We start from the raw sequence: 22,546 nt of genomic DNA, 5'->3' as shown, positions 1-22,546 counted from the left end.
CCCACTTTCATCCCCTTTCGGATACATCCATCCAAATGGAGCGGCTAATTTAAGTTTTATTTGAGGTCTTGGAATAAAAAAAAGGGTTCACAGTGAGCCTTTATGCACCTTGGGGCCAAAACTGTGCATTTAGACAACAACATTATGGATTAGCAATCAAAAAGTAGTCGTTTTTTTGGTTTATTTTGATGGGCAAATAGTTTTTACAGCGACGACCTTGTTGTGGTGTCGGCAGGGGAAATTTCCCCCTTTGACACTGCCACTGATACTGACATGGGAAAAAGAGGGTAAAGAGAGCTTGAATGGAAGCTAAAATTATCTAAAATATTACTGACTGATAGAGCCAATTAATAAACCAATTTTTGGCGTCTTGTATAACTCTTTGTATCTCTTTCTGTATCTCTTTCTTTATCTCAATAAAAAAAAGATTAATCAGCCAGCACAGCATATACCAAAGCACACGCAATGACAAAATAAGGATATTAAAAATAAATACTGCTATCTTAGTCAATAGCACACGCGATGGCCCTGGTAATTTCAACTCCTCTGCCTTAGTAGTAGTAGTAGTAGTAGTAGTAGTAGTAGTAGTAGCACCGACTTCAGCACCAGTGGCAGCATCAGTGATATTCAACTTGAATGAACCATTGGCAACAGTTCCTTCGGTTATGACAAGTCTTCCAGCGGCAATTTCTCGTTGTATAGCCTGTGTAAGTTGATCGTTGGTAGGTGTAAACTCGTATTTGGCAGATATATAATTGATGATGGCTTCACGAGAACAACTGTTATGGGTCTTCTCGGCTGAGATAGCAGATGATATCATCTCAATGTATGGAGGGTGCGAAGGCTTTTCCGGCTCTGCTGCCTCAGGTACTCGTACATCCTTCATAATCACTAGCTGTTGGTAACACGTTCTCTCTCTTCCAACGATGACTGACGACTAAATGCGGAAATGATTGCCAGCTCTTTTATACGCAACCGTCTACTATGGAGCGGCAAAAGGGCTTTCAACGACAGTCGATTATTGTGATTGGATTGTTCGAGAAGATTCGAAATGAAAGTTCGATGTTTTATATTATTTTCATGATCTTTTTATTTATATGTAGGCCTATGTTTCTATTATACTCCATAAGAATTAATTATCAAAATGTAGGCCTCAAAAAATGAGAATCCACTATGGAGCGCCAAAAGGGCTCAAACATAGTCAATTGTGATCGGATTATTCGAGAAGATTCGAAATGACAGTTATGTTTTATACAGTATTATTTTTATGCTGATATTTTTATTTATATTTAGGCCTGTGTTTTTTTAATACTTCATGAGAATTAGTTATTAAAATGCAAGACTCAAAAAGGCTATTTTTTAAAGTGGAATTTTAATTTAGGCCTATAAGGCTAGCCTAGGCCCCACTAGCCTACAGTCTCAGTAGGCAAGGGCCTAGGCCCAGGTCCTGGCCTATGCCAGCCTAGACTGTATGTAAGTAACAGGTCAGTAAACATTAGGCCTAGAAACCCCTCCGCACATTTCGGAAATTAAGGCCCAAGGGCCAATTTCCTTTCAGATTTTGCCGAAAGTTAGGGTTTGACCTAAATCTTAATTCTACTAATATGCTGAGAGAGTTAGCCTACAACTTACAAGTACAATTCTTATAGCGATTCATATAGCGATTTTTCGCGCCAATTTGAGTTAGCTAGTTTTTGAGGTATCATCAATTAAAAATACAATTAAAATGCTCAGTACATACAGTATGGATTGCTATGTATCATCAATTAATAATACAATTAAAATACTAAGTACAGTATGGCTTAATTAGCAGTGGCGTATTTAGAATTCTTGAAATGGGGGAGGGTGCTGGGGGCCTCGATGATCAGTTGAGATGTGCTAATTTGTGCAAAATAAGGTGATTTTTGGTGATTTTTAACTTCTTGACTGTGATTTTTGGGAGGGTTGCCAAAGTGCTAGCCAGCGAGGCATGCAATTAATTCATGCGAGCCATGACAGAAATTCATGCATGATGTGTACCAACAGTGCGATTCATGCAAGGCACGCAAAAGTCCACGCTATACACACTTGTACAATTTATAAAACAATTACATAATGAATGAACTATTTTTAACTATTTTGATGTTTAAAAAGATATATATCCAGACGTGACATCAAATAGGCCTATAATGAATGACAGGCTATGTACCGGTAATATTCATTTTCACTGCACACATGCCCATTCGCCCCATGCATGGAGGGAGGACTACTTATTTTTCACAAAATAAACTTAACTAGCAAAGACAATTAAAAAACATGAAACCAAACACAATTGAAAGAGTAAATGTTATAATTTAAAATGCAAAAAAGACTAATAAATTAATTTATAGGCTAGCATCCTAAGGCAAACACCCCTCGAATATATACTCCCCCTTCCCAAGCTAAAAAGATCATTGTGAATAAACGCCTCGCGCTGTTTGATTTTTCTTGGAATTGTCTTAAGTAACTATGAGAGATGAAATGGTGGCAACATCATTTTTAACATTGAATTAATTATCAATGTTTTACCCTAGTGGAATTAAATTAACTGCTAGGGATTTATAAGCCATGCAAAAACACTTTTTTAACATTAATCATAGTACACTACATTTACCAGTATACGCTGGCTCCTCAAAAACCATCTGAATAATAACACACCGGGGTGCTTGTTGGAATAAATGCGATATATTGTAATTATTGTATTATATGTAAATTTTCCTTAATTATCTGACTGTAATGCCAAATATTATTTTAAAAAAACAAACGTATGATTAGGAATCAAATTATAACAAATCAATGCATTCAGGGTGTGGTGAAATGATGGGAGAGGATGATGGACCTATGTGTGGCACATTTTTAGGGAGCCTGTGCAGATAATAGTTCACAAGTTTTGGTTATGGTAATAATCCTCAAAAGTATAGAATAACCCCATACTATTGTAATATTCTATTCATTTATTATTTATTTATTAATCTATCAATTAAATAAGTGTAAGAATAACATCAATTATTATCGAACATGATTAAACATGCAGGGTGGGTATGATATGGTACAATACTGCAACAGCTATAGTACTTTGTCCTGCCTCGCATGATTTGCAGTTGTTGTGGTCACAAGGGTAGATGGCTCGCATGCCTTGCTGACTCGCAGTTTGTCAATACCTGATTTTTTTTGGGGGGTCGACTGGGGGTGCGATTATTTTTTTGAAGGGCGTGCGCCCCTCCCCTAGACAGGCCACTGCTAACAATATTACTGTACCTTATAAGAACGTTATGACGTTACAGTTTGGTGATAAGAACGAATCATATGTACGTACAGTACTTACAACCTAATTTCACACATCACAACGTTATTTTGTGACATAACCTAACTAAAACGTTCGCAAACGTTATAAGAAAGTTTTGTGTCTGCTGGGATTTACTTCCTTTTTCTGTCCGTAGGATAGCCCTCTCAATGAAAAACACTGTTCTTCCAAGAATCCCTATACAATACATTAAAATCTACAGAAAATAAAGTACAGTAATTAAATCTCAATTTAACCTGTTGAATTTGGATTAAGATATTAATAACTTGATTTTCAAGCCTAATCTGATGTGTTTGCTTTTGATAGGTCTTCACCAATTACTAATACCTTTAAGCAGTTTTATTATTTAGTCAATTGGGTTATTAAAGGCAGATAAATGACAGATCTACAGGCGATAAAGTTGTAGCTAATAGAGCACTAAAATAAGGGGGTCTATCCAGCTATTTTTGTGATAGGTTGGGCAGGGAGGAAGGTGCATGTTATTTGAATGCCTACCTGGAGAAGTTTTTTTTTTTTTATTTAGGTAACCAGAAAAAGTATGAAATGATTATAGTACGATGTGGATGATATGATGATGAATGGTGAAGTTTATAATGATGTTGATAAAGAGTGATAGACAATTAGTTGCCAATTTGCTGGCTTGAGATTCCATACCAAACTCAGCCTCACTCTGGTTGGGCTAAGGCGCAAATTTTTTAATTTAGAGCACCCACCTACTCTGGAAATAGCACTCAGGGGCCGATGTAAGGGGTGGGGGGCATGCCTGCCCCAGTTTTTCCTCCTTTCTAAAAGCAAAAAAATGGGAAAAAGAAAGGAAAATAAAAAATGGATCGCCCAAAATGCCTCAGAGGTTATTTTTGGGCGTCTAGGAAACGAACGTTTTGGACCTCCTAGGGTAGTGTTACCTCAATCTGGCCGCCCCTCTCCCCCCCCCCAATTTTTCCGGACATTGCTGGGTCCATCCCAGGCACTCTCAGACTTTGAAAAGTGTCTCAATTTGTAAATTAAAAACCCACCACTTGTGTATAGGCCGACATCTGCTGCAATAATGAAATAACTGAAACTAATTGTTGCTCGTGTAATCTAGATTCAAGCAGACTTTCACACATGAAACTGCGATTTTTCTTTTTGTGGGGGGTGGGGGACCTGAAAGCATGCCAGATACGTACACTGTTGTAACTAACACAGATTAAAAGTGAAGTTAGTCCAAGCTGGAATTACAGTAATAGGCTGCAAAGGGCCCCCGGTCAGGTACCGGCAAAAATCAGCAGTAAAGTTGTTACATCAGATGAAAAAGAAAGGACAGTTTTGCTGACAAGCAATATTTGTTGGAAACTTATATTGGTCAGGCTTTCATGCATGCATAGATGACGATCTGTTTCACTGATTCTATTTGTCCACCAATGTATCTGTTGTCTTTCTCCTGCCTATTTAGGTGATTTTCTCGACCAGCGTATACGGATTCATTCCACTCAAATTGCTTCATCTGTGCATTTTACTGTTCCACGTCATTCTAAGAGAATCGGAAGTTTTTCTATCTTGTCATGCTTCCTCCAGACTCTGGAATAGTCTCTCAACTGAACTTAAGCAGGACACTCACTGCGTCGTACGACGAATCCACATTTGCTTCCGACAAGCGATATACGACGCAACGCCGTCTGCTGATTGTCAGTGGCAATCTGAACGGATCGTCATTAAAAAGACGATCTGTGGGTCCGCGTCTTTGCGTGCGTTCTTTGTCGCACACAGTGAGTAACCGGCTTTAGGGACATTTCTGATCCCAATATTTTCAAACATGTACTCAAGACTCGCTTATTTGCAGAGTACGAACTTCCAATTATTGTTTTCTCAATTTATTGTGTCTGTAGTACATGTTGTGTTTTGCTTTTATTATGAAACTTGGATATTTCGTAAAATTCACAAAGAATGATATCTTCCTTTATTTTCTTTTATTTTATTTTATTCACAATAACAATTTACAAAAGTAAACTTGATGAAATAATTCCATAAACCTCAGACTTAAATGGTATAATGTGTCGTTCCCTATGAGAAATTTTCGGTTCACTTTTTAATTGAATAGAATTCTTAACAAGTAGTATGTACTGTTTTAACTAATATATTTAAACAAACAAAATGTCGCTTTGCATAAACTTTCCTTATCAATAACATTTTTTTTGTTCTGTACATTAATTTGTAGTTCTTGAAACAATAGCACACATTACTCTTTATTATTTATATAACAGCTTCTTTATTTTAAAACAAGCTTGAAACTATAAGTAGTTTTTCTGATATTCTGTTTTGTTACTTCTGTATAGATTCTAAAAAATAGTGTAATCAGAGAGAAATCTTTAAAACTAAAATATAACTCTTGATGATAACGAAAGAATCGGTAGCATTTTCAAATTATAATAATTACTTACAGAACATAGACATAAAAGAATGGAATGAAAATAAAAAATATAAGTATTCTGTAATTATAGTTTTTTTTTTATAGGAATTAAATTTTTTTTAAACTAGAGCTACTTTGTACACAAAATTTCAGAATGTAAGCTATATACAAAATATAAACGATGACCTATTGTGTATTTTAAGGCGTAATTCCCAATTGCGAGGCCAAGACTCCTTAAATAGTTGGTAATGTAGACAATTAATTACGATTTATATCCGGCATATATTTTAAGGGTTAAAGAAATTTTCTTTAAAGTTGTATAAGCACTATTGAAAATACATATATATATATATAGGGCAAGATCATTTTTTATTTTTTATTTTAGTTACACTTCCGAATAATCTTAATAACTTAAAATCATTATTACATCAAATGTTCACTGATATAATTTTATCATTATATCTCATAAAAACAAAGATTTTTAGAATGATCACGGTATTGGTAAACATTGATTGATTGATTGATTGCTATGAAATAAGGAGAAATTCAAATAAACTCCAAAAGAATGCGCTCCCAGCAAAAAAGTTTGTACCGTAGTTCCTCTGTATAATCCCGTCCCCTACTTTACACCCAGTTTTATGTGCCAGCCTTTTCATTGGCAAGAGCAATGCAGATAAAGTGTCTTTTATCTCAAGGACACAAGCGAAATGCACAGTGAAGGATTGAAATCCCGACCTCGAGGTTGGGAAACCAAACTGTTCCCACTGCGACAAACCCCTTCAACAAACAATCTAACAATGGCGATGAATGGCTCTGAATTGCCTTGAAATAAATATTTCACCATTTTAGATTTGAATTTTTTAAAGTAAATTTTATTGAATTATTTGAAAATTTTAATATTTTAAATGCCAAACTTTTAAATTATGCTTGTTTCACTACAGATTTTTTTTTTTTTAAGTTTTAACTTTGAATGTTATATATAAACACAATTTCATATTGTAAGCAATTGTTTTTTTGTTGTTTTTTTTTGTGAAAGGCCCCATGGTCATACTTGTTTGTGCTTGTTTCTTGCTGTTTCTTTTTTGTATATTTTAAAATTTTTGAGACAAATGAATAAAATAAGGTGCAGCGATGGAAAATTGCCTTTTTCCATCTCTGTATTTCATTTCATTGTCTCCAGGTATAAGCCCACAACAAAATTAATATTGGCCCAATTTTGTGTTCAAGTTGGGGTGAGGGGACTGGCTTATACTAGAGGAACTACAGTATTTATTGAACAGTACAATAGAAAATAATTTAATTTATCATTTGTAATCAGTTTATACATCATTTTGTATTTTTGGTATTTTGCATTTTTCTGAAATTCCTGAATAAGACAATATTGTAAGTTGTTTTTCTTTGTATGTTGTTTTACACTGAATAAACCAAACCAAATTTAAGTTATTCTAAAAAATATAAAGAAATATTATTAAACTGAAGAAACAATCTTAATATAAACATATAATTATCTGCTCATGCAAGCATTCCAAATAAAAAGGTTTTTTTTTTTGTAAAGTGATATATGAACACTTTGATTGTCATGCCATTTTTCAAATGTATGTATGTTAGTTTTCAATGATCATTTATTTTAATAACTTTTTAGTAAAATTCTTGATTATCATATACACATGTTTTGCAAATTTCAAAATATTAATTAATTCAAGAGTTTCCAAGGCTTTTTTTTCAAATATTTAAAAACTAGCACACTGGTTTAGCACAGCATCATAGACAATTAATTTAATTATATAATCACAGTTTTTAAAAATAATATCCAGTGATTACTTTTTCAAACGGCTAATATCGCCACTTTTTCTTATAAAAGGCTTTGTATGCATAGATAGGTAGTGTGTGATATAAAAAACTCATGAATATTCATTAGGAATTCGGGTCGAGGAGGCTGTAACTGGTTCAAACCAGATTAACTTACAGTACTTCTGATGGAATCAAAGTTATTGGATGATCTCCTATACTCCAAACGATGGAATGTATTTTAACAATATCTTATGAATATTCATGAGTTCCTAGTCTTCTTAATCACAAATTAATAGTTCACATTTTGTTCTCAATTAACGTTTCAACATTTTAACAAACATTTCAACAAACATTTTAAACTTCTTATCCAGTGTACTATTTGATTCGCCTTGACTAGATGCTATGCCAATACCATTTTAGTGTCAGAAAATCATTTTAAGCAATATTTTATTAGGGTTGTTGCTGTTTTAATTATTATAATCAGACTTTTCTAGATTGTAATTGATTTATAATATTACCACAACAAACTTTTCTTCTTTTAACAACGTTGTTTTTTTTTATTCTGAACAAATTTCTTTAAGTTACCCGTTTGCAGCATATATGCAAGAATCTATGCTTCTTCAATTCATCACATGGCAGTATAGGAAAGGAAGACCAGCATCCCTAAGTTCAAAGGTCATATATCAAAAGTACATCTTGTTTTTCAACTTCTCCGTAACCAAATATCATGGGATACATTAGCAGCTGTTCCCAGGATAGCTTGCCAAATTCTGCAGCCATTGTCTTCTTTCAACTTCTTTAATTAAAATTTTCCAAGGATGCCACAACATCAATGTTCATCATATGGATCTTTTTATATGGATTTTAAATCCATTTATACATCACTCTGGAGGATTTCACGATATTTACTGGTGGATTGTCCATCAAAACAGGCAAAATCAGCAAAGTTTATATCCTCTGGATAGAAGCCCGACTCATGTTTACTATGATTTTTGCAACGACTGTCCGTATCAACAACGTTGTTATATTCCGGCGGAATATCATCTTCGATGGCATCGGAGCCAGATCGGAACCCGCTGGATGATTCCGACGTCACAGATTCCTCGCTCTTAGAATTTTTATGCCGCTCCATGCTCAGCGAATCTTGTTTCCCAGGGCCATAGTGAATGGGATTGAGTTTGCTCAGTGTTTTGCGATCGATTGATCCGATTGAACGGCGCGATTCTCCTCCAATCTGGACACAATGTCCAAGCTCTGTAGGTTTTTTGACAGACTCACGGCCATTGAAACTGTTACCTCGTAGTTCAATATGCTCAGCTTCTCCATCCGCTGTCTGTGACTTTCCAGCCTCTTCCATCAGCCTATTTACTAAGTTGTCTTCCTGTACTAAGGGATCATTTTCCAACAATTCATCCTCCGGAAATACATCTGACAATGGCCGCCGGACATCGTCAATGTCAAAGTTTATACTTATATCCATGTATTCCTGTAATTTGTATAAACAAATATATGATGATGATGATGCATATATTATGAAAACTATTTCATGAACTCCATAAAAACAGGTCTCTCTCTAATTAAAGACCACCTCCAATTTAAGACCAATTTTCTGTGGTACCAAAATTAACAAAATGTCTTTTATCTTTATTATTGTAATTAGAAACCGAAATTGCCCGATCCCAAAAATTGTCTTTAATTGGAGGGAGACCTGTACAGTACTTAATGATTAACAACACCACTACAAATGCCATCACTACTGTACCATTAAAATAATCATACTTTCAAATTCACAGGGGTGAGAGTCTGTCTCTTTGGCACCTCCCCCCCCCCCAATTCACCAATTGCATCAAGGAGAGGTAGTTGCAAGCCACTTAGTTTAAAATGTTTAGTTGTGGACTAAATTAACCAGAGCAGAAAAGATACAGTAGTTCATCACTAATTTTTATGTGAATGTTTTAACCCCTTCCAGTCTGCCCCATTACCATTGCCTGAGACTGTACCAAAGCTGGGAAATTACATCGTCTACACTAAATGTCGGGTTTTTACTGGGCACAGGCATTTCATTTGGTCTTTTTACAGGAGGCCCTCTACAGAAATACCCCTACATAACTCTCAAAAAATCCTATAGAGGGCAGCCTAGCTATAAAATAATTATAATGAAATCTATACAGGGTGTACGTACGACGCCCCTCGCTATAAAGTATGGTCAAAGAGGGCGTTGTCGCAACGCCGTACGACTGGAAAGGGTTAACTACCATTATGTGAATGTTGTGATCATTAGATTATTCATAGTCTTATAAATAATTCATAAGCATAAGTAGTTCCCCATATTCACCTGTCTAATATTAGCTTGCAGTTGGTCACCTAGCTTGCAAACCAATTCACTGAAGATAGGTCTTTCCTTGGGTTCCGAGTTCCAAGAATCCAACATAATGTGATAACTGCAGAAGAGAAAGACATGTTGAAACCTCTGTGTATACATACAATGTGTTGCTCAGAGATTTTTAGAAATAATGAATAATAATAATAATAATCAAATATACAATATAATGGGGAAATAAAAACATTACAATCTTATCAAAGATCTTATAATTATAAAGTAGCATTCTCTACAATTCCGTAATAACGCAGTGTACGGCGCTCTTGCAAAAGTGATTAATTTTCAGCTTTGAATTCAGAGATTGTTAACTAAAGATAGCACATCTGCATGCAAATTCTATAACAGCCATGGTAACAACTAGGACACCCTCTCTTAAAAGTGATTACTTTTTATGTTTCTTTTTATTAAACACTGACGCTTCCATTTGTTAAACGTAGAATTGTGGATAGCGCTATCTTGTGGTTTATGGTACATGATCTCTCTTTTTATGAACCAAAATATATTTTTAACGGAGAAAGAGACAGCAGTGGCATTTCTAGGAAACTGGGAGCTAATGTGGGGCAGGTGGAGTGTAGGAGCTCAGGGGGGGGGGGGGGGGGTGACTGGGACCTGTGTTTCTTTATGGGGAATTGTTTAAGGGGAACGTGACCTTTCCCCTCTCACCCCTACGCCACTGTGCATAACATAGGATTAATACCAGTGAAACATCTTCAACATTAAAAACTATGACTGACTTACATTGCTTCAGGGGCATATTCAGGCTGGCACATCCTGTAGCCGTTCTTCAAGCGATTATAAAATTCCTCGTCGACTTGTACACCAGGGTATGGGGAGCCACCGAGAGAGAACACCTCCCACATGAAAATCGCAAAAGACCAAACATCACTGTACGTGGTATATACCTTGTCAAAGATAGATTCTGGCGCCATCCACTTAAGTGGAAGACGACTCTGTGAAACAAAGACAAGTGTAAATAAAAAATTAATCGAAAATGATTAATATAAAATTCATAATTACTACCATTAAAACATTACAATAATCAATAGCTATCAATAGAAAAGTAAGATAATCAATAGCTATCAATAGAAAGGTAAGATAATCAATAGCTATCAATAGAAAAAAAATGATAAATAGCGATCAATAAAAAAGCAAAATAGTCAATAGCTATCAATAGAAAAGTAAGATAATCAATAGCTACCAATTGATAAGATAATCAATAGCTATCAATAAAAAATTAAGATAGTCAATAGTAATATAACAAAAATTAAGATGGTACTTCTCAATAGAAAATTAATATGATCAATAGCTATCAACAGAAAAGTAAAATAATCAGTAGAGAATAGTCAAGCTATCAATAGAATATTCAGATGATAAGAACATTATAAAGAAAATTGTATACTCACGCTTCCTTTTGTTACATAATTCGGGTCAAAATAGATATCTCGGGAAAGTCCAAAGTCACAAATCTTGACAATATTATTCTCAGTCAAAAGGACATTCCTTGCAGCTAAATCACGATGAATACACTGAAAACAATTACGGTAATAATTAAAAATAGGACAACAAATGTACGATTACGATAAGCAGCTTAGCTCAGTCGGAGCCACTATGTGTGCACTGAAGCATGGAGATCTCTTGGTCCCCGGTACAATTCCCATCGCTGCTCTTCCTGTATTTTAGCTAGAGCGCTGAAATACAAATTAACAATAGCGCACCGTCTTTCGCTGTTGTTCTTGCGTGCATTATGGCCCATGTGCACGTTAATCTTTCGGAAAAGAGTAGGGGATTATCTCCTGATGTACTGCCCAATCACCACCAGAAGGACCCTACTGGAAATAAGTCTTCTTCAGACCTTCATAGGGGATTACCTTGGTGTTTACACCGGATAAAAAATCCAATCCAAAAGCAGTTATATAGATGAAAGCATAAATTTTGTCACTTTTTTGAGAATGTGAATAAAGCATTGTAATGGTATGCTATGGAACAAACCATGTACAGTAATGTAATGCTATAGATAACAATGACTTGATAAAATGAAATGTAGACAAACTTGAGTGTCTCTAAGAAGCTAATTATTTATCTGAATTCATAGACAGTATCTATCATGAATGCATAGCCATGCACGTCATGTTCTGCAAGCCCCGAATAATCTATAGAGGGCAATATACTGCTTAGTAGTTATAACTAGTAAATACAATCAGGTACATTCATGTACTATTCAAATAGTAGTATTCAAATAGTTATAATAGTTACACTTCTTTGTATTATTTTTGTGATGTTTTTGATGAGATGCAATTAAATGCATAAAGAAATACAAAAATCATAGAGAATGTATACCTTTCTAGATGCCAAAAATTCCATGCCTTTTGCCACCTGGAAACAGTAACAAATGAGATCTTCCAAAGTGACTGGCGTTTCCTTCTCGCAGTAGTCACTAAAGACATCATCGTCCTCGTCGGCTGAGTCTAAGAAACCATCCTCGTTGGTGCTGGTCCGAGCACTGCTGCTACGTTTACTCATTGATGGGATTCTCATGTAGGGCGGTTTGTCATCCATCACGTAACACTTGCGTTTCGATCGAAGGTAGTCTGATAAGTTTCCATAGCAACAGAACTCAACAATAATGAACAATTCTGGGGAAACAATTCGGTGTGTATATTTTAGGTGTGCTAACTTTATGCCAGGCAATTAAATACATTATTTGTTTTATTTTTTTATCGTATATAATTTTTTATTTTAAATAAATAATTTATGGTCTCATTTTGAGAACTGTATGCTGATATCAGCATGAATCATGGAATAAAAATATCCACAACATTATAAAATATCAAAATGACATCAAATTCAAAAAGCAATGGTAAGAAATTAAAGTAGTGCAATGTGAACCATTAAATAACTTCTTATGACAAAAATAAGTTGGACAGAAAGGAAAGTGGAAATTAATCTAGATTTGTTTAAAAATTACTAGAGCTTATATAGTATACCGCCTTTAGCAAAACAACAAGAATTATACTGTTATCATATGTGTAAATCAAAACTCTTTTAAGTCTAGACAAATTGCTTGTCTGGGAGTTTGTAGTCTGTCTAGTAAAGACTGAATCACTGGTTTCAACAAATTCACTAGGTTTTTTTTTGTTCACAATTAGCATATTGGATGTGTAACACAGTTATAAAATTGTGCTATTAGTTTTGTCTGATAAGGCCATTAAACATACATCAAAAGACTGATAACTATCAAATAATACTGGTCGAATACTTAAATTGAAAAGACAAATATTGTATATCTGTGACGTGAAGGAATGGGAAAATCTTAATAAGTTAATTAAGATGAATTTGGGTATCATGTTTGAAAATTAATTCAAAACTGATTTTGTTTGTATGACTACTAAATATAGACAGGGGCAAACTATCTTAGTTAATTGATCAGAAAATATACCAAAAAATGGTAAATGACCTTAGTATGTGGAGGTGGACACATCCCATCCACCAGAGTAGTAAAATATTCCCTAAGTGAGTCACATTATAAAAAAAATGACATTCATGAAATATAGGGATTTAGTTCCCAGCCCGAAACCAGCCTACACCACTGATTTCTAAAACTTTGTCCACACTTCCACAATGTTATATGCCCATATGTGGGTATAATATGATATCATCATGCCTATACATGTGGCAAAGACAAGCCAAACCAGTCACTCGTCGCAAGTCGGGTTTCAGAAATAATGGCCAAAACATGCTGAAATATCAAAATCTTTGAAATCTATTTCATTGCATTAAACAAACCTTTAAATACCTATACATCATGATAATTATGCTGTTATTTTCACCATTTTCAATGTTAAAACAATAATTTTTAACAATTGGTGATGGTTTATTCCAGAGAAATGCCTGAAATCATAAACTTAAAAGGCGGATTTCTTAAATATTTTTCTTTTAACGACTTTATGTTTAAACGCTTGTAACTTCAAAAGGAAATGTCGGATTCAAACGATAATTTCACCATTTTATAGCTCTCATTTTCATCTTTAACCCTGTATTAATAACAAAAAAAAATTTGATTTTTGTGATGAGTGACTGGTTTGGCTTGTCTTTGCCACTATATTGACACATTACACAATTTGTCACATAAAATTGGACAGTGTGGACATAGCGAAGAAAGTGACAATAAAAGTTACCATTTCTTGTGCAAGCTCCAAGCAAGTTGACAATATTAAGATGGGGTCCAATGTGTATCAACATCTTAAGTTCCGTCATCAGGGCCTTCTTTTCCGTCTCGCATGCATCCTCTGGGAACAAATTAAGTACAATTAAAATCAATCAATCAGTCAATGGATTTATAAGGCGCATAATACAGCTGTCTATATGCACCAATACAAATTTTAAAAAAATGACCGATGAAGTGAATCAAGCAAGTGAAGTGGGTGCGAGACTAAGTGCCATCAGTGTAGAGTCAGTTTGTGCCATTCTTCCAAAAAATAAAATATAAATCAAAAATTTAAAAAAAAAATGAATTAAAAAAAATGTTTTAATAGATTATATCAAGATATAGTTAACATAGAAGCTAGCTATACAACAAACAAACAATATAACTTATTAGCACACCTCGGGTACTGTATAAGCCAATTTTACATACAGTGCCAGCCTTTCCTTGAGAAAAAGTCCAGGGTATAATTTGAATGAGTAACTTTTACAAGTACACTAAAAAAAACCTAAACTATTAGCTTAGTTAGGTATGCAGTGCTGAAAAGTTGCCTTTTGACAAAAAACCACACCCCCAATGAGGATGGGCTTATACTAGAGGAACTACAGTGTATTGTTATTTTAATAATTTTATAAATATGTATTTTTATTTTTATAATTAATATGTGTATTTTGTATAATTATATACTGTAAGTATTGATTTACCAACTGGCACTTTACTAATGTATTATTTTTTTCTTGTTAATTTGCTCTAATTAATTATACAAAAAGTCCAACCACTTAGTGTTAAGTTTAATGCTTGCAACTTGCGTTAATGTTTGTTTTTTTTAACAATTATAATAATAATGGTAGACTTTTATAGTGCATATTGTAGCCCTCTATGCACTTCACATTATCATTCACCCTGGTCATTGGATTAAATGCCTGGGCGAGTATTCCATGTTTCAGCAGCTATCATCAGCGCATTTTGGTATTTAACCCTACCAGGTACCCACTTATACTCCTGGGTGGAGAGAAGCAATGCAGATAAAGTGCCAATTGCCCAAGGACACACATGAAATGCACAGTAAAGGATTGAAACTCCCGACTTCCAGGTCGGGAAACCAAACTGTTCCTGCACCAAACCACTCTCATGGTTATTATTGATAAAATATAAATCAATAGAAAAATGGTGGCTGGTAGGATTGTATGCAACTCATTCTATTTGTAGCTGGCCTGGGGATACTTGGAAGAAAAGTCACTAAAATGTATCGTATAACCGCACTTACAGTAATCAGGGTTTTCTGTGGCCCCCTTTCCTTCTGCCAACAATATTTATTTAGCAGTTTTTGGCAGTAAATGCATGTCCTAACGACCTATCAAGAACCTTGAAACAATTCAATTGATTTATACACTTTAACTGGCAAATAAACACATGTCAGAAAGCAGCAAAATTATGCTTAAGGTCAGAGGGAAATATAGTACAGTAGTTGATAATGATTGATATAAGTATAGTACCATATACCTCAGTGGTTATTAAGTTTGGACAAATCAGATCTATAGAGGGGGTGCTTGCATTTTGCAAAGTAGCCAAGGAAATTAACTACCTTTTAACATTTTCACTGCTACACTTGTGAGGGTTGTGTCCTTCTCAATGCCAAAAGCGTCCGCTTTGTAGACTCTGCCAAATGCGCCACGGCCAATAATGCAGTCTAGGAGAAACAAAGGAGTTGTTGAATCAATGTTGGCTTACTTATTAAAGTCTTTCTATTAACTTGTAAAACTCTTCCCTGAAATCACAGTACATTCAAACAGTTATTATAAGTGTTTGTTTATAAACAATTTTCAAGTTAGTAAAATTAAGTTACTTGTGTTTAGTGTATTTTTCTGAAAACTATGATTTATTTTTGGCAACTTACTAAGCTTCAACCGTTCCCGTGGAAACTCCCATTTTTGGTCATATGGAAGATGTTCACAGATAGCTTCTAAGTCAGTAAACGGGTCCAGATGAATTGGGAGAAGGAGGTCATGTGAGTGGAATGGCAGCTTACCATGTAGCTGTAAGAATAAAAATAATATAACAACATTATTATAAAAATAGATAAAATTGTTGTAACACCACATTGGTAAAAAAACAGATAAAAATTGTTACAAAGTATATGTACAGAAGAAAATAAACATGCAAGCAGATTAAACAAGATAAAAACTATATTATTTGAAAACAACACTTTACGATCAGTGGCACTCACAACCATTACGGTGCATTCAAAAGGTTAAAAAGCTTTAAATATTAAATGGTAATATGAAGTACTAATGAAATATCATGAATTATGACTAGAACAAAGCCAAAAATACTGTGATGAAATTTGAAGAAAAAAAATATTTGAAACTGAATGAAATAATAAATAAATTTTTAAAAATATGTAAATCTGATTGGTGATCTAATAGAAAAAATGTGCAAATGTTGAAGACAATTGATAAGCAACTACAGTTTCAATAAACATTTTGTTGACATGATTTTTCAGGGGCAGTTCCAGAACTTCTCAAAACAGAACAGTCTCAGAATAGGTAAGTGAGTAGCACATAACATTGATTTGCATTGAAAATGTAGTGGTTTTTTTCCCCCTACTGGATCCGTCCCTGTTTTTTACGCATTCATGTTATTCTGTATAGTCATGATGTGCCTATATATGGATGTGATGTCATCGTGACCATATTTAGGCATGTCACATGTTTGTCAAGTAAAAGTTGATAGTCTGGCCAGGGCTTTAAAAACAACTCTTGAAATGATTCATGTTATTCTAGAAATATAAATATAAACATATGATGGAATGAAATGTGTATACACAAAGGAGTTGTTCAGAGAATCACTGAAACATCAGATCTTCAACTAATTCCATACATTTTAACTGAAAAAATCCAGCAAATAAAAGAATACCTTGGCCTATCAGAATATTATTTTATCTGTAATTATTATATTAATATGTATTCATATCTAATCATTGTGCCTTCATTTCTAAGTGTTAAGAAATTCTATAATGAGTAATATGATAATAAGGGAAACAAATTTCTTTTAATATTCAAAACTTGAGGACCAGGGGCCAATGCATATCTGAACAGGTGATTTGTGGATGCTTCGGAGTTGCTGAGCTGTGGTATGGGCCCCTAGAACCTCCTATCACCTGCCCCGAATTCTCAGATAGCCTAGACAGCAGGAAGTGTCACTTAATTCACGCCTGAATCATATCCGCTGCAGCGCCAACGCCAACCCTACACGGTGCCAAACAGACAACGAACTTTAGCTCTTCAACCAATGAACATTATCTTGTCTTATTGTTTACGCACAAGAGTTTCACTCCCGAGTACAAAGGTCATGTTCGAGAGATATGTTGTTAATCGATGATTTCTGAGCGTAGGCTTCATACATGTTTTTTTGAATGTGACTCATTCGGTTTGTGCAGATAAAATGCAAAACAATTACAGATCTATAGACATGGGAATTCTATTTTCTTGTATATTTTGTTTACATTCTCAGTGATATTTAGTTTTAATGTCTGAAAACATTGGTAGATATCAATTTAGCAGGATCAGGATGGTTATTATAATAATGATATCAAAAAGAAGTATTTCGGAACAAGCCCAACAAACAAATTTATTGTTATACCTCTATGGTTAAATATTACATGATACTTTCCTTTTTTATACCGGTAAACATGATAATTAAAAATGTACAACAATCCACATGTATCAATTGCAGTTTTCTTCTAAATTTGTTTTTTTAATAAAGCATTGGCCTCTATCTACTGTAATGTTTTGTTGAATTTGAAGCAAAACAGATTTTGGAAATAAACCAGGCCGCAGCATGTGGTTGTTGCATAAGTACTGACGTGTGACTACTGATGCGTAACCACTGACGCGTAATCACCGATGCGTATCCTTAACTTCTCATAGACATACTGTACATTCCAAACGTCATCGTGAGGAAGTGATCTAAACCGCATAGTGACACAAGGTCATGACAAATATGTATAAGTATGTACGTAATTGAGTAAGTTTCAGGGGGATATTGTTTCTTTTACAGATGAGAAAATATCGCAAGTCAGAACTTTGAATAAAAAGTTTCAGGAATATCTGTACCACAAAGGAATTTCCATTTTTCAATCAGAGCAGAATTTAAGAACCACATAAGCCTACAAATGGGTAAACATTCATCAAAAATGATATGTTACAGACTATCTGGCGACATACCTAAATATGGTCATGATAACAGGGTAACATGTCTGTCTCTTATACACATCTAGATGTGTATAAGAGACAGGCATGTGGTTGTTGCATAAGTACTGACGTGTGACTACTGATGCGTAACCACTGACGCGTAATCACCGATGCGTATCCTTAACTTCTCATAGACATACTGTACATTCCAAACGTCATCGTGAGGAAGTGATCTAAACCGCATAGTGACACAAGGTCATGACAAATATGTATAAGTATGTACGTAATTGAGTAAGTTTCAGGGGGATATTGTTTCTTTTACAGATGAGAAAATATCGCAAGTCAGAACTTTGAATAAAAAGTTTCAGGAATATCTGTACCACAAAGGAATCTCCATTCTTCAATCAGAGCAGAAGTTAAGAACCACATAAGACTACAAAAAAATGTGACATGCCTAAATATGGTCATGATGACATCACATCACAATCATATATAGGCACATCATGACTATATATGGGCATAAAATGGTGGACAGAGCTCTATGTCCATGGAACTGTCAGAATTTCATCAATATTTTCAACAGACAGAAAAATACCTTTGTCTAGGTTGTTTCCTATCAACAAAATATCTCCCAATTAGTTTGCTTAATTACGACAACCCCTATCTATCCCCTCATCCATAATGGTTTTTAATGCTGCGATATTAGCTGGGAGGTGTATCGTTTAATGAAGTTGTAGGACTAGAGATTGAGTAGCATAACTATCACAAAACTCAACTGCCATCAATTACCCAAAGTGGGTAACCAAGAAGCTTGTTTACCTCACGATCACTTCCTTCTATATGTGTCAATCCCAATTCATATCAATTAACCTTCCTTGGTTTTGAGAACTTAATTGAAATCAAATTAAGCCACGCACTTCAAACTTATTTTTCACATTAATTTTTCATAAACAGTCTCCTTTTTTCCACTTCCGATATTAGAGAAAATGATTATGCCACAACATCAGTATAAGGAGCCTGTTCTATGTAATGAACCTTATCGAAGTGAAAGACTTTCTTTCAAATTGAACAATTTAATACGCCTACTGGATCATCATATAGAATACCGTAATATTATCGTTCAGTGGGAGTCCAGAGGAAAGGGGGTGTCGGGGCTATACTATCAAAAATCTTGTTGCCTACAAGTTAAATATTGATTCTTCCCTATGTCTGGGTTACTTTCAAAATCCTAGATACTGTACCATGTTAATCTTTACGTTTTTCATAGAAACCTGATTAAATCAAATTATTGAACTTCACAATGACAGGTCTATAACCTTACTATTTTGAACCGTGAAGACAGGTCAGTGACTTTTAGAGATCATAACAAATAGTAGAAATTGTTAAGGTCAATTAATTAATCAACCAATCAATAATCCATCAATCAAGTAACAAACCAACTGATGAAGCTTGTGTCAGATCATCAAAATATTTTATCCATCATGCACAAACGTAAAGTATTAAAATGTGTTTCTTTTTTATGTAAATATCTTAAGACATTGGTCCTTCTGATGTATCTTTTAAACTAGTAAAAAATTCTTAGTAAGATATTTATATATTTCTCTTTAAATCAAGGTTAAATTCAAAGTGTTATAAGTAATTTTCAAATGTTTTTAAACATTGCCAAAAGTATTTGGTATGATTCAAATGCTTATAATATCAATTGGTTATTGCTGTAACTGGAAATAATATTATTAATTTTTTTAAACATTATTATAATTTGTCTTTATTTTATTTATTACACTTTTGAATGTAATAATGCTCTGAGAGATAACAGGGCGCTGTATTAAAAACCTATATATTATTATTTATTATTATTGTTCAAATGTCTTTTTAAAAATGTTAATATTCATCTGTAAAAACAAGCTCCAATTTGTGTACTGATATTTATAATTGTGTATGAAAAGTACAGTTGTGTATTGACATGAGCGATTGTGCCCGTTACAAGTTTCTGTGAGGACAGTTCTGGACGAGAATCTGATATAAATGATTGTTTTTAATCTTTTAAATTATTATACATTATAATACTGATATTGATGACTCTGTATGAAATGTCAATTTGTGTTTTGATATGAGCGATTGATTGTGCCTGTTACAAGTTTCTTTGAGGAAAAATAATTTCTGAATCTGAATCTAAATCTGAATGTCAGAAAATAATGCTAACACAAGGTTGCTTCAACAAAACTGTCAATTTATCATAACATTGTTAGCTGGAAATATATAAATATATTTCTTTGTAGGTTAATCAAAAACATTTTTTCCATTTCACTTGAAACATTTGGAAAATACAAAAGTGTAGTGTTTTGATATGCTAGCCTTGATTTTATGATAGGCCCCTACACATCCAATTTCCAAATTTAGTAATATTATATTCTATTTTCTCACCAAATGACTTAGAAACTTATAAAATTATTTCAAGATAAATTCTGGATAATCACGTTTTCGAAAGTTTCCCACAATACTGAGTTATAAATCCTGTACGTTAAATGTTTTCAGATACGATTTCCTGAAACTGGCATCAAGCTGAAGACAGTTCTGGCAAATTGTCAAGAAAATCTAAGTGAGTGAAGTGAATTAAGTAAGTGTTTGTAGCTTTTGCAGATTTGCTCTGGGAATCAGGATTTTGAATATCATAACCAGGACTAATACAGAAATACATTATTATAATTGTACCAACTTATTTTTTATCTAATCTATTTTATCATCTTCTCTAATATGAGAATTTGAATAGAGTTAATTTGTCAAATTCATGTTATAATGTATTTGTTTTAAATGATTTAGTATATGAAACCGTTGGACTTTATAATATAATAATTTATTTAAATGTACACTTTTGTATCAGTGGCACACGTCAATTTGGCGGTGCATTCAGAAACTACCATACTTATAAAGATGGAAGAATAATTATTAATATTTTAACAATAAACTACTTACTCCATCATAAAAAAACAACAGATATGCAATATCTCCGCAAAAAAGATATACAGAAATAAATTTTAAAATAGTTTTATTTTATTAATCATGTTGATTGGTAAAAGGTTAGGATAGTCCTAAGCCCTCTTCAGAAATTGTATGCATAAATATTATGACACCAGATCTGGACTAATAATATAGGCACATCGTGACTATACATGGACATCAACAGTTTTGTTGTGAAAGAAAATTTATAGTTTAGACAGAGATTTAGTGTTACTAAAAGTAAATTTAATTCCTTACCTGTCGTCTTTTGATTCTGTGCAAAGCAAAAATTATAATCAGTACGATGACGATTGCACCAAATATTGTCAGTTTCATCATACTATCACTCATTCGACCTTTGGCTTCTGAAATAGGGCTATGCTTTTCCGGATCTGTATTTAGGGGGGAAAAAAAGAGAGAGAGAAAGAAACATTTTCAGTGATATATTATTATGTAGTAGTGAAACTTGATACATTGGAACAAAAGAGAAAGTTACTTATTTGAATGGATTCAAAGTTTGTATTAAGATTTGGTGAGGTCAAAAGTTTAGAAGGGTAAGAGAAATCTGGTTATCAACAAACAGCTGTTTCTTAACACAAATACGAATTTGTTTCTTTATGTTGTTTTTATCGATGATTGTTTCCTCACTTCCCACTGGAAAGACAACCCACTACCGTGAGCCACAACTCCTTGCCACGTGATCCATTTGTAACTTTCCACAAAACAACCCTACCCTCAAAACCTTTGGGCCTTGCTTTCTCATAAAAACATAATTAAATGGGTATAATTTTTTTTTAATACATTCGTGACACATTTTGTTTCTTGGGCCATTAAATTTGCTTACAAACAATATGACATTGCTTTGTGAAATTTTAAGCTTGTTTTTCTTCGTAATCAGGTCAGGGGTGTATGTTTACTAAACTTTCTTAATCCAAAGGTCAGATGATCAGAAAGTTTACCCTCAAATAAGTATGACTAAGGGCGTGACTCAGGGTGTTGTAAAAATGTTATTACCTGTACATGAAATCTGGTATTAAATAAGCATTCCCATGATGCCAAGTGTGTAATACATGTTTCCCCTGGCAACAATGTTTATGTTCACAATTCTTTATTTTTTTTATTTACATGCAAGTCAACATATTGAAAGCATTATCCATTGTAACATATGAATATTAAAGAATATTGTTATCATTATTATTACTATTGTTATTTTTATTATTTACAAATTTATAAAAAAAAAATTTTCAACAATTTTTAATAAGCAGTAAATATA

The 22,546-nt window shown here is 33.8% G+C and overlaps 1 protein-coding gene and 1 long non-coding RNA gene across 3 annotated transcripts in view; one reads left to right on the top strand and one right to left on the bottom strand.

The window, feature by feature from the left end:
- Positions 1-5,233: 5,233 nt before the first annotated feature.
- The window catches only part of LOC117114032 (vascular endothelial growth factor receptor 1-like), a 63,451-nt gene continuing 46,138 nt past the window's right edge, over positions 5,234-22,546 (bottom strand). Inside the window, exons 11-20 of one of the 2 annotated variants that reach the window (XM_033257565.1) lie at positions 21,532-21,665; positions 15,981-16,119; positions 15,669-15,773; positions 14,058-14,168; positions 12,220-12,515; positions 11,286-11,408; positions 10,621-10,832; positions 9,838-9,943; positions 8,757-8,988; positions 5,234-8,521 (exon numbers count right to left, since the gene is read on the bottom strand). In XM_033257565.1, the coding sequence (XP_033113456.1) occupies positions 8,451-8,521; positions 8,757-8,988; positions 9,838-9,943; positions 10,621-10,832; positions 11,286-11,408; positions 12,220-12,515; positions 14,058-14,168; positions 15,669-15,773; positions 15,981-16,119; positions 21,532-21,665 (1,529 nt within the window). In that variant the 3' untranslated portion in view covers positions 5,234-8,450. Of the gene's footprint in view, positions 8,989-9,837; positions 9,944-10,620; positions 10,833-11,285; positions 11,409-12,219; positions 12,516-14,057; positions 14,169-15,668; positions 15,774-15,980; positions 16,120-21,531; positions 21,666-22,546 lie in introns of both variants that reach the window. The other variant, XM_033257564.1, reaches the window with a different exon arrangement.
- Positions 16,620-22,546, top strand: part of LOC117114033 — a 12,110-nt gene continuing 6,183 nt past the window's right edge. The window contains exons 1-2 of the long non-coding RNA XR_004446287.1: positions 16,620-16,629; positions 20,812-20,875. This is a non-coding gene — a long non-coding RNA (uncharacterized LOC117114033). The remainder of the gene's footprint in view (positions 16,630-20,811; positions 20,876-22,546) is intronic.

This window comes from Anneissia japonica, unplaced genomic scaffold (genome assembly GCF_011630105.1).
Source record: "Anneissia japonica isolate Jap-2015-1 unplaced genomic scaffold, ASM1163010v1 scaffold288208_len475333_cov186, whole genome shotgun sequence".
Lineage (NCBI taxonomy): Eukaryota > Metazoa > Echinodermata > Crinoidea > Comatulida > Comatulidae > Anneissia > Anneissia japonica.
The sequence above is the reverse complement of the archived record's forward strand: the minus strand, read 5'-3'. Positions and strand labels throughout refer to the sequence as shown.